Below are 15,405 nucleotides of genomic sequence, written 5' to 3'. Positions count from 1 at the left end.
TCTCATTTAAAAAATCGCCCATTTGTCGCCATGTCGCAGAATAAAAAAATTGGTCGCAAACCGATTATTAAAATCGCCCAATTGGCGATAAATAGGTGAGCTCGATTGTGACCTTTAAGTGCCGTTTACACGCTCAATCAATCTGAAAGATCTGGCTTGCACAAGCCCGATCGCTCAAGCAAATACGTGTAAACGCAGATCTGAAGTTTGCGACCGAAAAAACCGAAAAATTTGGATTGGGAAAAATCTATCCTGACAGAAAATCCACTTCAGATCGTTCTCTTGAGCGTGTAAACGATGTTCAAGGCAGGTTTATGCGTTTCGAATTAAATATTACGCTGTATATGCGGAATTCTCTTTGTTGTATTATCGTTTAAAGCATTTACTTCATAGTTACTAAGAATAACAATGTTAAGCACAAAAATATGTACTACTAGTAAAAAAACGTTATTTACAGATCGGGAAGGTATTATTCCATAAGAATGTACTACTACTGCCTACCTACTTATTTACTACCTACTGCAGAATTTCCATAGATTCTGTAGTAGGATGGGTGCAAGTTACAAGTACATTAGCCGTCATTTTCTTTAGACCTCCCATTAACTTGAATTTAACATAGTTATCCATATCTTCTTCCAATAAATAATATTAAAGTTACATAAAAATATGTGCTAATTTTCATATTGCATGACCAACATAGTAGGTATTTAACGTAAATACACGACGATAAAACGAGATTTTTCCATGGCAGATACTTGTTTCTTCTTTTTATCCTCTAGTATACCAAATAACTATTTTTGAGGTGATTATTTATATTACTATAATGCAGCTGAGAAACAAACAAAATACAAATTTAAAATATGCGGGGTGTTCCGTAAATATCTTAAAATATTTTAACAGCGTGTTCTCCTAGCCATTTTAGAAAGGGGTCTTTCTGAGAATTTTTTTAATTTGAGGTCTCATTTTTGAGACATTTGATCTCCAAAATAGCGAAAAATATTAGTTTTTCTTCTTTTTCTTTAAAACGGTTGAACATAGAAACTTTTGGGAAACATTTTTGTATACATTATAAGCTAATTGACTTCCATTTTATGATAGTGTTTCGTGGTTTAGTTTGCTTTTATACAGGGTAGAAATGTAGAATCCCTACTTTTGTTTTGTTCAGAACTTTTTTGTATGCACTTTTATCAACATAATTTTTTTAATTACCACAAGTTACTTATCAACTTTTTTATTTCTTATTGTTTTTTCTTTAGGGCACTAGTTTGCCCGCAAAAAAATTAAATCGGTTCGGCTACATCAAAACTTTCCAAGCCGTTGGATTGGGAGAGGTCAAGAAGCTCCTATAAACTAGCCTCCTAGATCTCCGGATCTAAACGCGCTTCATTTTTACTTCTGGGGCCATTTAAAAAATACGGTGAATTCAACAGAAGTGAATACAATTAAAGAACTTCAGGAAAAAATATTTAATATTTCTATTGAAATAAAAACTTCAGTGCAAACTTTACGGTGTATATATTTTAATTTCATTAAAAGACTGCGATTATGCCAATAATGTCAAGGTGACCAATTTGAACAGCTGAGAAGTTAACATTAGAATGGTTATTTACATGTAATTTTGTTTGTTTATATCGTTGCGCATATTGTTACCATGTTTTATTTAAGTAAAATTTATTCAAACATAATAATTGTAATCTGAACCAAAATACACAATTTAGAAAAATAATTTAGGTTGTTAGTAATCAACTAATAAAGCATACCAAATTTGCTAATATAAAAAATAAAATAAAAATACTAGATTTTAAAAAATTAACTTAATTACTTACACATTTTGAGAACAAAAAAGAAAAAAAATTTTTTGGGTAAACTAGTGGCCTTAAGAAAAAACAATAAGAGATAAAAAAGTTGGTAAATAACTTTTAGTAATTAAACAAAATATGTCAAGAAAAGTTTAAATGTACACAAAAAAATTCTGAACAAAACAAAAGTAGCGGTTCCACATTTCTACTCTGTATTAAAGCAAACTAAACCACGAAACACTATCATAAAATGGCACTCAATTAGCCAAAATTGAACTTTCTATGTTTAACCATTTTAAAGAAAAACAAAAAAACTAAATTTTTTCGCTATTTTGGAGATCAAATATCTCAAAAATGAGACCTGAAATTAAAATAATTGTCAGGAAGACCCCTCTCTAACATGACTAGGAGAACACGCTGTTAAAATATTTTAACATGTTTACGGAACACCCTGTATATCTGTAATACAATAGACAAAATCAAATCTGTTTTTCATTTATACTTAGATACATTAAAATGATCTTCACATACATGGGCAGTAGTCTTCTCAGAATTATCCTTGTGAGCTCTTCTGCATGAATTTAACCATTTTAAACGCCGGCTTTTATCTTTTTATCTCGTGGTACACGAATAAATAGCTTATGTGGTGTTTTGTAGTTGTACTAGGGCACAGTGGCACCATACAGCATTTGTAATATTGTTTTTGTGTTGCTTCCATTATTAATAAAGCACAGCACGAATTTTGAACAGTCAAACAGCCAGTCCAATTCAACGACAAGAAGTACTCCTGCATTGGCTTTCGATCGAACGAACTAGCGCTATGACGTCACGACCATTTCCGCGCGTTTAGTGTAGTTTCAAATGAATAGCCGGCGGTCCCAACATTAATTGCTTATTGCAAATTAAATATTGCGATTTGAGAGCTGATATTTGGGGACTTAAAAAATGTTCAAGTTCCCAGTTGTGGTTCGTGTGCAAGCACCAAAGTCGCCGGATCTTCACGAATTGTCGAGCGTCAAAAGTCGCCCGTCTGCGAGTGCTCTATCTTAATGTGACCGACCAGGGGGAGACTAGATTTCCGATGTTCACGACTTTGTGAGCTTGGTGACCACTTTCGAATATGTTTACGTGACTTTGGGAACACTTCTTTTCGACTACGATAACCTTTCAGTTGGGATAACTCACTGTGACTTCGATAGTTTTTCGGCTGGGTAATTCACTCCAATTTGTGACTACCTTTCGGAATGTGAAACCGGTTCGATTGGGATAACTGCGATATGTAACTTCGATAACATTTCGATTGAGATAACTCACTGTAACTTTCGCGATAGTTCGGAGACTTCTTTGAGTGTGTGTTCGACCGTTCGACTTGTAGCTTGTAGCCCTTGATCGACTATGCCTCTAAAACTAACTGCTAAACTTAAAATTTGATCATTTTTCAACTGAAACCCGGTTCACGGCAATGGAAATTATGGAAACAAAAACTACTTTCTAATTTTACAGACAATTGAAAACAAAAAGGCTTTTTTGAGTTTTTTTGGAAAATGGCACAGGTTTTGCTTAAAAAATTGAAATCCGTTGAACTGTCCGAGAAAATTAGCGTTAAATTTAACATTTAATAAAATGAAAGTGTAGAAACGGTGCACACCAATGGTTTCTCTTTAACACTTTAAAAACAAAAAATATTTCAGATTTTATATGCAGTTCGGAAGAAAAACACTACTTTGGCTTTTTAGCGGAATTGCACAGTTTTTCAATAAAAAATTAAAATCCGTTGGACTGCTAGAAAATTTGCGTCAAATTTAACATTTGATAATTTCTCAGCCAAAAAACGGTAAACGTCAATGGTTTTTATGCGAACAAAAATTTGTCTCTAATTCTGCATTCAGTGGGGCACAAAAATGCTTTTTTGGGATTTTTCTCTAAAATGCACAGTATGTGGATAAAAAAAATAATCCGTTGTCCTATCCGAAAAAATGTTTGCTATATTTAACATTTCATAATTTCAAGGCATAGAAACGGTGCACACCAACATTTTGGCGGTAGACGCAAACACCTATCAAATTCTACATATAATTGGGCTCAAAAAAGCTCTATTGGGTTTTTTGCTAAATTGCCCAGCTTCAGATTAAAAGAAGAAAAACCGTCGAATTGTCCGAGAAAATAAGCGCTATATTTGCACACCTCACACTTCTGTTAGGTAGTTTCCAAGAAGTGTTTTCCAGCCTTAGCTGCTTCACGGTCTAGAAATGCGATAAATTTAAGTTTTAGTTAACTACCGTACTCAAATATTCAAGTGTCTATTAATAGGTTTACACATATCACATTTTTGTGCATACAAATAGTTGGACTATTTTTAAAACGATCGGCAAACTTGATGTTTAATAACGATTCAGTATGGGAAAATTCACTGTGTAAATCCCCAGCTACTCACTTATAGAGACAAAGAATGCCCTCTATAGAGCAAGAATCCAGTCACTTCGAGTCTATTGATTCTTTTGGAGTTGGCTGATTCACTTGAGCGAAAGTTCACTTTTGAAAGTTTAGAGCCCATGCGCTAACACCCCCCACGTTTTCCATCGATTTTCTTATCGCACGTTTCAAGCCCCCGCAGGAAGCGCTTTTTCTCATCATCTCACCGTTTTCGTTCCACTTTCTATGCGTTTCCAAAATACAATGCTGAAACATCCTGCTACTGAAAATAATGTAAATTTTCCGATACAGTGCGCGTTTCTGGAACAATAAAATGGCATTTGCAAATAGTTCGGCGCTGAAAACTCCCACGGCTCTGGAACAGCTTTTAGAAGAGATAAATTTCCAGAGAACCAAGGAAATGCGTCAACTGTTGAAAGATGGTAGGCACACAAATGGGCAGCAGGGTTTTTGGGTAAGACATTTTCATCTGGTTTCTAGATTCAGGATTTGTGATGCTCCAAGGCACAACTTACTGGACCGATCTGTTTGTGCGGCACTTTCTATTCCAGAACGATTCCACCATCGATTGTGATGATTTGTTGTTTTTCGTCCGGAAAAAACACGTCAAAGGATCTCCGAGATATTTGCCGAAGTTCGAGGTAATTTTGATTGAACGTCGCTGTGTGTTTAGTGTCGTTAAGTTGGGCTGGGTTTTAGTTGGGGATGAGGAGTTTTCAAAAATTCTGTGGCACCTTGAAACCCAATTCCATATAGAAACTTTTTAGTCTTTTAAGAGTTTTTCGAAAAATGCAGTATTCTTGCGCAAAAGGGCAAAAAATGATCGAAATCATGTAGAAATTCGTATTGGCTTTGACAACTTTTGCAGACTAAGTTTAAATTATTTATTCCTGTCGAACCAACTTAGCTGGAAAAGTCCCTGTTATGGCGGATAATGGAACGCACTAAAGTCTACTGTCACCGTAAGGTTCAGCTCAATCTTAATATTTTCTGAGTTTTTACGAATTTTTGAACATCCTAGTGCAGTTTTATATCAGCAACTCGTTGCAGCTTGAGTTGCAATAATTTATTCCTGCGGAACCAATCAAGCCGAAAAAAGCGTTTTGCAACCTTTCATAGAAGCTTTTGCCTACTACAGATGTGGCTAAACTGATTCAAATCGCACATTTTTCTGAGCTTTGGTGAATGTTTCAACCTCTGAGTGCACAGTGTCAACGACAACTCTTTGATACCAAGTTTATGAATTCATTTTTGCAAAACCAACCCAGTGTGGAAAATTTGTCTTACGGCATTTAAACGCTCGCTCAGTTTCCTTTTGATGCCATAAATTGCATTTCCGTCACGCTTTTTTGTCAGATTTTACAACTTTTTGATCATCAGTGTCCATTAGGAGCGGCAATTCGTTGTAGAGTGAGTTTAAAAAATGCATTCCGGCAAAATTGGTCACTGCAAAAAGGCGCCTTTTACAGAATTTAACAGCGCACGTTTTTCTCAACTACTGTAGAAAAACTGACTACAATCGTTTTTTTTCAGAAACTTTACTGATTTTTTCTTTTTTTGTCCATGAAGAGCGACAATTTGTTGCAGGAGTGAGTTTTAAAAGTTGATATTTACAAATTCTATCGAGATAGAAGAGCATATATTGTGGCATTTAAGAGAGTGGATTTTCATTTACTAAAGCCACAAAATTCAGTTCAATCTTCAGTCTCGGGAAATTTTACGAATTTTTAAACGTCCGAGTGCCTAGTAAGGGCAATTCGAGCAAGTTGAATTTCAGAAATTAATTCCGTAAAAAACTATAGAGGTAAAAAATTGCTTGTTATGGCATTTAAAAGTGCATCTTGCTCTGTGCGAATGCACAAAAACAAAATTTTAGACATTTTTTATCATCTGAATGTACATGAAGAACGACAATTTGTTGCAGGAGTGAGTTTTAAAAGTCGATTCCTGCAACCTCTATTGAGATAGAGAAGCCCATGTTGCAACATTTAAAAGAGTGCATTTTCATTTACTAAAGCCACAAAATTCAGTTCAATCACGCTGTCTTGGGAAAATTCACAAACTTTTTAACATCCGAGTGCCTACTAAGAGCGGCAATTCGTGCAAAGGTGAAATTCAAAAATTTATTTCGGAAAAACTTATAGAACTGAAAATATGCTTTTTATGGCATTTAAAATGCCATAACAAGTGCGGACATTTTTATGTAGTAATTCAAAAAAACTAAATTGGAACGTTTATTTTTTTGCAATTTTATGAATGTTTGATCAGCTGAGTGTCCATGAAGAGCGACAATTCGTTGCAGCAATGAGATTCAGAATAGCATTTCTGCAAACCCAATCCAGATACAACAGTGGGTTTGATGGCATTTAGAAGCGGGTATTCTACTTTAATACCTTAAAGCTTATTAAATGCTTAATTAAGTGCGGCAATTCGTGCGCAAACTGAATTTCAAAAATGAATTTCGGAAAAACTCTCGAGATATTATAACGCAGGTGGCGGATTTAAAAGAGCATATTTTGCGTTACTAATTCCAAAACATTTTGTTAAATCGAGCGTTTTTCTGAAATTTTACATATTTTTAAATTTCTGAGTGGGGCCTTCTAAGGGTGGCAATTCGCGCAAAGTGAATTTCAAAAATTAATTCCCGAAAAACTTATTGAGATAGAAAATCGCATGTTACGGCAGTTTACAGAGAGAATTTTCTCTGACTGATGCCCTTAAAATTGAGGCAAATTCCCCTTTTTCGGAAACTACGAATTTTTTTACATCTTAGCATTAAGAGCCCCAGTTCGTGGCAGAATGAGTTTCAAAAGTTGTTTCCCGGAAAACCTGTTGGGACAGAAAAGCGCATGTTGCGACATTTAAAAGAGCACATTTCCCTTTAATTATACCTCAAAAATTAGATTAATGGCGCGATTTTCTAAATTTTACAATTTTCCCATTAAGAAATTTAATATGTTTTGCAGAGTGAGTTTCAAAAATGCATTTCCAAAAAACATATCGAGTCATAAAAACACATGTAACGGTATTTAAAGAGCACGTCTTGCTATAAAATTGAGTAGAATCGCGAAATTTTTAAACATCTGAGTGCCGCTTTATTGAGTTATTGAGTTTATTATTAGAGTATTAACAGCCGCAGTTTGTTGCAGAGTGAGTTTCAAAAATGTATGCTCAAAAAGTTGCCACAAGAACGCGTCTTACAGCCTCTGAAAGAGCACATTTGTCTTTGTTAATGCTGCAAAATGTAGTTCAGTGGAATTTTTTTCTGAGATTGTACAAATTTAAAAAAATTGAATCTGTGTCGTGTCAATTGAGAGTGAAATCTCATTGTAACTTGGATTTCAATCATTTATTCCTGCAGAACAGATTGAGCAGCCAAAATCCCTGTTATGGCACTTGGCAAAGCGCACTTTTACCTCTTAATGTGGCATCATCCACTCATGAAACTCGCATACGCTTTTCTTTGCGGTGGATTTTGAGAATAAGTTTACTTTTTATTGTTTGTCTGCCTGGATTGATTCGTATCCGGACGCGATAAAACTGACAGAAAATGCATTAATTTAGCGTTTTTTATTAATATTTACAATAGAAAAAGTATACGCGATCGGATTAAGCTGTAATTCCAAGCAAATACTTTCGTTTTGAGTAAGTTGCGTGAAATTTATTGCTTTACTGCACCAGTAAAAATTTACAACCCAATGTAAAATAACATATTATTTATCCGTGGTTTATAGATTAGCGCCATTGTAGATTTAGGGCGCTTTATTAACTGTTTTTTTAACATCTGAATGGAATTTTGGCCGAAACTCATTGAGGATTAAGGTTGTTGGCCAAATTTGTTACTTTGCTTTAAATCACATGGAATTCCAGACAGAAGTGGATGTTTTCCGGAAAGACAGCAAAAAGCTTCCCATTGGGGACCCGGACATCGATTGGGAGGAAACCGTCTACCTCAACCTGATCATACACCAGTTTGAATATACTTTGACTTTGGCCATTTGCACGCGAACCAGCCCGAAGGAGCTGCAAGTCCTCAAAAGACACTCGCAGGTGATTAATTGGGGTTTATTGTCCCAAAGCGCTCTAACTTCAGTGATTTCAGAAAGTCTACGCGTCTCCTAGTAGGAGAAGAATGGACACCAAGGGCGACGTGGAGGAGATAACGTACCCCCACATTTGCTTCATGGTGGACAACTTCGACGAAGTCTTTCAAGACATTCTGGTGCGAGATGGCGAAATGGTCTGCGTTGAACTGGTGGCTGCTGATAAAGTGGGAACCGTTCAAGGCGTGATTTTTTTGGGTTCCATCCGATACGACGCCCTAAAGAAAGTCTACGACGCACGGGTAAGTTCAGTTAAAATGTTGGGGGATTTTAGATAATTTTTTAGCATCAGCTCAATTGGAAGACATTGGTTTATAACCGACAAAATGTGGCCTATAGGCCTGCCGCTCCCCATGCACTCTTGTCCGTTTGCGCCCACTATGCCGCTGCTGTTGCATCGGCCGTAAACTTTTCTATGCCGAAGTCACTAGGAAAACTCATTCTATTAGGACCAGATTATAAATGTTTGCTTGGAGTTCCGTATGACTCTAAATAGTTAAAGCTTTTGCGGTTATTTTATGAACAATCGGTAGATGGGAATTTGAACCTGACGTTTCTCTAGCGAACAACACTCTGAAGATGCCGAAGAAACTTATATCGATAAACGCCTAATAATTTCGATCAGATGATTTTCGCTGCTGAGTTTACAAATCCGCCGTTTTGCATGGCCATAAATAAATAATTTAATAGTTCGATAATCACATGTTTCTTCCACTTCGGATTAAGCCTCTATATTAATAGAAGGCTGACGGATATCCTGGATAGTCAGTTGTTTAAACAAGTGAATGTTGCATCGGTCACTAGTGCTTTTTTCAGCAGGAAATAATTCCTAGTTTGTCCGGATTTTCCCATTAGTTCCGGAACTACTATCAATGGCGGTTTCACACGTTTCTGTGTATTTAACAGCGTGCGTACTTCGCCTTAAACATTTATAATAAAATAACATTTAATATCAACAATGTAGCGCTGAAGTGAGCGTCATACTTGGCAATTGTTTAAGCTGGAATGATTCAGGTTCAAACAGTAGAATTAAAAAAGGGTTTTTTTTATTGCAGCAGTCGAGCCTGGGCACAAAAATGGCACAAAAAATGACGTTTGGCCTATTTTCGAATTCCACTGCCCAACGATGTGAATTTGTGCGAATGAAGGGCCCACAGGGCAAAGGCCACGCGGAAATGGCGGTCACCAAGCCCAAAGGCTCAGGAGTGGAAACGCCCACTTCTGAGCCGGGATTCTGCGCCACTGATATGTGGGATTCCGACTGGGAGGTGACCATAATAAACTATTCAAATAAGTGAAGAAATCACTGAACTTTCTGGCTTGTTTCAGGATGAACAAGACGATTGTCTGTACCGCTCCCAAAGAAGACTGAGCGATCCGAGCGCCAATATTAACAATTTTGTGAGAGGCGGTTGGAGGACGAAGCTGGACGTGAAGGCGAGATCGGAAAGCGAGGGTCTGGACAACTGGGATAATGGTTTCAGTGAGATCGAAGCTGGCGACCTAAGAGATGGTAAGTACCAACTAGCAAAGTAGATTTATAAGATTTTCTCTTCGATTATGCAGGGTGTTCCGTAAGTCGATCGGATCTAACTTTTAATAAGAGAAAATGTCTGGCTCCTCTGCCTAGATTAACACTTTTTGATTATATAGATGTTATATAAGCACACATTTTCCGGGCGTTTTAATACTAAAATTGGCCCGTATGGCGCCAGCATGATTTTTCACTTGGGTTGCATGATTTTCATCTGAAATCCTCAGAAACCCACATTACCACTCACCGCATTGCATGCCAACTTTGCTTGTACATGTTTTCTTACTACTAAGGGAGTAGAAGCAGGACCTTGGCGATCACGAATTTCCTTCGCCTCAATGTAGTTGCCATATTTAGTCAAAAACACCCTCATACAGTTCTCATGTTGCAACCGACCCAAACTAACCCAAATCCCAATCAAGTTTTTGCTTGTTATAGGCCAGACTGGTCCTGCTTCTACCTCCAAATCGAGCTGTTGCGGCTGCTTCCGACGAAGAAAGCGAGGTTCCATCATTCTGCTTGAAATGTATGATCGACCGCCCTGCGTCAATCCCTCAAAATGCGCCCTCAAGGCCCCATTGGGGCCGCCCGAGCACAAGTGCGTCTGTACTCCGCATGTGAACAGTCTGCTGAATCAATCCGAGTACGAAGTGGGCAAGGAGAAGTCGAAGAAAAAGTGCAAGCAATTGAAAATTGTCAAGGATGCCAAAGGGAAACCGAACAAGTACAGTTCGGAGTTTGAGTTTGCTGATGATGCGATCAGTTTGAATGCGGAGAGTTTTGAGGAGCGGCCTCCGAGCAGGGCGAGTATTAAAAGCAATACGTCGATTGAAAAAAGCACCACCGAGAATCCGTATGTTACGGTCAATGGCAAGGAGGAGTTGCCATGTGTGGAGGAAATCGGGAAAATGCAATCGAAAGAACTCAATAAGAACATCAACATTAAGACTGAGGAACTAAACAACTGTCTGGACAATAATAAACAAGAGGAAACTCACACAAGAGCCAACAGAAACTTTGATGGTAACTCCAATAAGGTATCTTCAGTCAAGCAGATTTACTCCTACTGCACTCTTCCGAAGAACGCGAAGAAACCCACAAGCAAAACCAGCCATAAGAATGCCATTCCTCCGAAGCGAGTCACTCCTGATGGAACCAGCATTTACTACTGGTGCGACATTAACAAAAAACATCTAAACGGTAAAGGTTTTTTAGCGTTTTTTGTTATTTTCTCTGTGTTCCTTTCCAACTTTTAATGGCCTTTGGAATTATCTGTTGCAGAACTAGGCGATGGCGCCTACAATCCTCTATGGACGATGAGAGGTTTTACGCAGACTTTTCACTTTTGGAAGGAGAATAAGAGGGCGCAATCCGTACCACTAAATGCCTTTCTCACTTACGTTACCCTGCCATGGTGGAGCATAGCCAAAGGTAATAAGATTCACTGCTTTTCTCGATTTTTGATGAAAATATTTGTCAAGTAGTCCAGGGAGGGAAAGTTGGATACTTTTGCTTGTATCTTTTTAGAGGTTAGGAATTTCGTTACAAACCCAATTAGTAAAATATTGCTCTTCAGACAGCTATCAAAAAGGTCATAACGAAACATTGGATTTTTTGGCTCGCTTAAGAGATATTGGGAGTTTTAAGCTGCGGTGACATCTAAAATTTTACATTTTTGCATCCATCTTTTTAGAGGTTAGGAATTTCGGTACAAACCCCATTAGTAAAAGATAGCTCTTGAGACGAGCTATCAAAAAGGTCATAATGGATCATTTGATTTTTTTTGCTCGTTTTTGACTTGGTTTTAAACTTTGGTGAAACTTCAATCATTTTAGAGGTTAAGCATTTTTGCGCAAACTAAATGAGTGAAAGATAGTTTCTGAGGTCCCTGATCGAAACGGTGCCACAGATTTTTCAGGTAGCTTCGACGGTTAGCACGATGTAAGTGAAAATAGACAAAAATCATCAACATTTTGCTCTATTTCTTTTGAGGTTAGAAATTGAATGAAACTGATATGGACTAGAGATAGGTATGAAACGACCCTATTGAAATGATTCTTATGACACATTAGATAATTTGTGTCGTTTTCTAGATATGCAATGTTTCTTCCTTTTTTTGCTTCTATCTCTTTAGATGTTAACAATTTCGCTTAAAACCTCAAAAGTGCAATACAGTACTCAATACGCGCTATAAAAAAGATCATAATGGCTGATGGGATATTTTTGCTGGTTTCGGAGATATTGGGGTTTTAAGCTGCGGTGACACCAAAAATTTCATATTTTTGCTTGTCTTTTAAGAGATTAGGAATTTATAGAAAAACTGATGAAGTGAAAAATGGTTTTTGAGGTGCTTGATCAAAACGTTTTAACAATTTTTCAGGTAGTTTCAACCTTTTTCAAAGTAAAAGTGAAAATAGGCAAAAATCATCAACTTTCTTTTCTATATCTTTTGAGGTTAGAAATTTTAAGCAACTTCTAATGATTAGAGATTGCGCTCAAACCAAGCTAGCGAAATGGGTCGGATGATCAATTATATATGTTTTCACGTTTTCCAGATATGGACTGTTTTTGCCTTCTTTGCTTCTGTCTCTTTAGAGGTTAAGAATTTCGCATAAAACCCCAAAAGTGCAATACAGTTTTATATTATACGCGCTATCAAAAAGATCATAGTGGCTGATGGGATATTTTTACTGGTTTCGAAGATATTGGGGTTTTAAGCTGCGGTGACACCAAAAATTTCATATTTTTGCTTCTATCTTTTAAGAGTTTAGAAAGTTATGGACAAACTGAGAGAGTGAAAGATGGTATGTAAGATGCCTGATCAAAAAAGTTCTACCAATATTTCAGGTAGCTTCAACCGTTTCCAAGGTAAAAGTGAAAATAGGCAAAAATCATCAACTTTCCTTTCTATCTCTTTTGAGGTTAGAAATTTAAGGCAACTTGTATTGATTACAAATAGCTCTAAAACCGCTCTATCGAAATGGTTCGTATGACTAATTATATGTGTTTTAGCGTGTTCCAGATATGCACCGTTTTTGCAAGATATAAGTGAAAATTGACAAAAATCATCAAATTCCTGTTTTATCCCTTTTGAGGTTATAAATTTAATGCAGCTCATATCGATGAGAGATAGCTTTCAAACCGCCCTATCGAAATGGTTCTTGTAACATACAAGGTATTTTTTTCCGTTTCCCAGATATGCACTGTTTTTGCCTTTTTTTGATGTGATATTGGGTGTTTTAAGCTGTGGAAACCCCGAAAATTGTTAATTTTGCTTTAATTTCTTTAGAGGTTAGAAAGTTTGAGTGACATCCAACACCCTCTATCTAAATGTTTTCTATGACTCATCAAATATTGTAGACATAGTCCAAGAAATGCGGTATTTTAAAACTGGATTTCCTATTTTTGCCTTTCTTTTTAGAGGTTTGGAATTTCTGATCAAACCACATATATGATAGAATATAGTGCTCGATGCAGGCAATCAAAAAGTCTTTAGTTTAAAAAAAAAATTTTGGGTGCTATTCTATTTTAAACATCCGCACGCGCATTTATTTCCACATTTTTGCTTCTATCTTTTTAAAGGATAGAATTTTATAATCAAACCTATTCAGCAAAATGTAGTCTTGGAGACGCTCTAGAGAAAAAGTCCTTACGGCTTTCGAGCTATCAGCAACCGTATCGGAGATATGCCACTTTTAAAACTTTGAAGGCCCTTTAAGAGGGCAAAGGCCTAAACAAGCCCCAAGAATTATTTAGTACAATAGGCACTTGTGGTGGCTTAATGTTCAGAATTAAAATAAAATGTAGGTTGTTGGTTGAGATTTTGAATTACGTGCGATTGACTTTTTTGGGGCGTCTTAAAAAAAACGGTTTTTCAACCCTCAAGTGTCTGGAAAAGGGCAAAGCCCTACTCAGAGGTTTATCTTTTTTATGCCAAATTATAGCGAATTAAATTATCTTCCACAATGGCAATTACGATTGCGATATTTGCAGCCGTTTTCAATCTAGAAAGGACCAAAAAATTTCCAATATTCGAATGTCCCGTTTCATGGGTATTTCGTACTGGGGCAAAAATTACATTTTCGTCGCCTTTGGGGTCGAGTTTCAAAGCTTTTTTATAATTCGTTTTTATTACAACCAAACTTTGTTTATTGATTATTTTATTTCAAACAATGATTTTGTTCCAGATATCCTGGACCACAGAGAGGGCCCCATACTGACGTTCTAGAGGTAAAACAACGATAATCTTGTACGAAAATAGTTTTTTTTTATGTCAATTTTGCGCAATTTATCCAGATTCTGCTTTGGAGTTTCCAAACGTTTATTTGAATTGTTCAGGTTGTTTAAAATCCCGTTTGGCCCCTTAAGACTGTGCCTCCCATGTGAATCAGGAAATAAAACAATTTTTTATTACTGCAACTGAGTTTTTGTTCAAATTCGTCTTAAGAATCCAACGTTGTATGGCGAAAGAGATTGCGTCTAGAAATAATCAGGAAACCGGGATAATGTTGATAGCCCGGGTCAAGTGAAGGCAACTTTGATAAAGCGAACAGAGAAAACAAAGTGGTCACTTAGTGCGGTTGATTAACGGCAGCAGGATGCTGATGAAGGCGTTGCTGCTGGTCCTGTGCTATCAGCAGGTGATGGGAGAATGTCCCCGAATTCCCAGTATCTACCAATCGCGCCACGACAAAACGCCAGGTGATAATGGATACAAGATCCAGATCAATGATAATCCTGCCAAATATGTACCTGGACAACTATACACTTGTAAGTAGCTTCAGAAGCCTGCCAAACGCGGTTGTTTGAGCTTTGAGGCATTTTAGTGCTCCTGATGGGGCCGACTGTGTTGGGCAGAGTCCAGCAGTTCCAGCGCTTCATTGTAAACGTGGAATCCACCGAACATCCGGAGAATATTTCTCCACAAAATGTCGGCAGCTTTCAACTGTACGGCGACAATCACACGACGTTCAATGAAGAGTGCGTTAACACGATTTCCGAAAAAAATGCCAACCTCAAAACTGAGACTTATTTTATGTGGGCGGCGCCCCCGCCGGGCTCTGGATGCGTTACTTTCAGGTAAGGGTTTGTACGATTTTTTGCAATTTTGCCCCACCTCGCGTTCTTAGGGCCATGGTGTTGGAGAATGCGGAGCGCTGGTTTGCGGACGATGGCCGTCTGAGCAAAACATTCTGCGAGCAAACTGATAAAGACATCAAGTTCGATGAGAACGATTGCTGTGCCTGCGAAGAAGCCAAATACAGTGTAACTTAAGATGAAATATACAGTCCAAACCAGGTCTGGATCTGGACTATTTCAGATGATCTTCGAAGGGCTTTGGTCCAAACAGACTCATCCGAAGGACTTTCCGTTCTCATTGTGGCTGACGCATTTTTCGGACATAATTGGGGCGTCGCATGAAAGGAACTTCACTTTTTGGGGAGTGGACCAAATTGCATCTGAAGGTATGGGGGTTTAGGATTCATTCGCTTAGAATAATGTTGAGTATTTCAGCCGATTGAAGTGAAATTCGAAA

At 37.4% G+C, this 15,405-nt stretch overlaps 2 protein-coding genes across 3 annotated transcripts; both read left to right on the top strand.

Moving 5' to 3' along the window:
* Window positions 1-3,776: 3,776 nt before the first annotated feature.
* On the top strand, window positions 3,777-14,285 carry LOC125504381 (uncharacterized protein KIAA0930 homolog). Of its 2 annotated transcripts, XM_048666252.1 has the most exons (9): window positions 3,777-4,654; window positions 4,713-4,873; window positions 8,103-8,282; window positions 8,335-8,577; window positions 9,391-9,603; window positions 9,665-9,848; window positions 10,308-11,069; window positions 11,151-11,300; window positions 14,057-14,285. In XM_048666252.1, exons 1-9 carry the CDS (start codon window positions 4,546-4,548, stop codon window positions 14,095-14,097), a joined length of 2,043 nt encoding a protein of 680 aa, XP_048522209.1. In that variant the 5' UTR covers window positions 3,777-4,545; the 3' UTR covers window positions 14,098-14,285. The 2 variants fall into 2 exon arrangements, with proteins under 2 accessions (XP_048522209.1, XP_048522210.1); XM_048666253.1 differs by lacking the exon at window positions 10,308-11,069 and having other exon boundaries at window positions 3,778-4,654.
* A 121-nt stretch (window positions 14,286-14,406) lies between these two features.
* On the top strand, window positions 14,407-15,334 carry LOC125504382 (spondin-1-like; the record flags this gene model as incomplete). The annotated part of the gene is given in 4 exon segments (XM_048666254.1): window positions 14,407-14,639; window positions 14,696-14,948; window positions 14,999-15,134; window positions 15,190-15,334. Coding segments are annotated over 4 exon segments (706 nt in total), but the record flags the coding sequence as incomplete, so codon positions are not given.
* Window positions 15,335-15,405: the final 71 nt, after the last annotated feature.

Source organism: Dendroctonus ponderosae, unplaced genomic scaffold (assembly GCF_020466585.1).
Source record: "Dendroctonus ponderosae isolate FM_Combo_2020 unplaced genomic scaffold, Dpon_F_20191213v2 Dpon_F_20191213_434, whole genome shotgun sequence".
NCBI lineage: Eukaryota > Metazoa > Arthropoda > Insecta > Coleoptera > Curculionidae > Dendroctonus > Dendroctonus ponderosae.
Note: the sequence above shows the minus strand (reverse complement) of the source record. Positions and strands in the feature narration are given on the sequence as shown.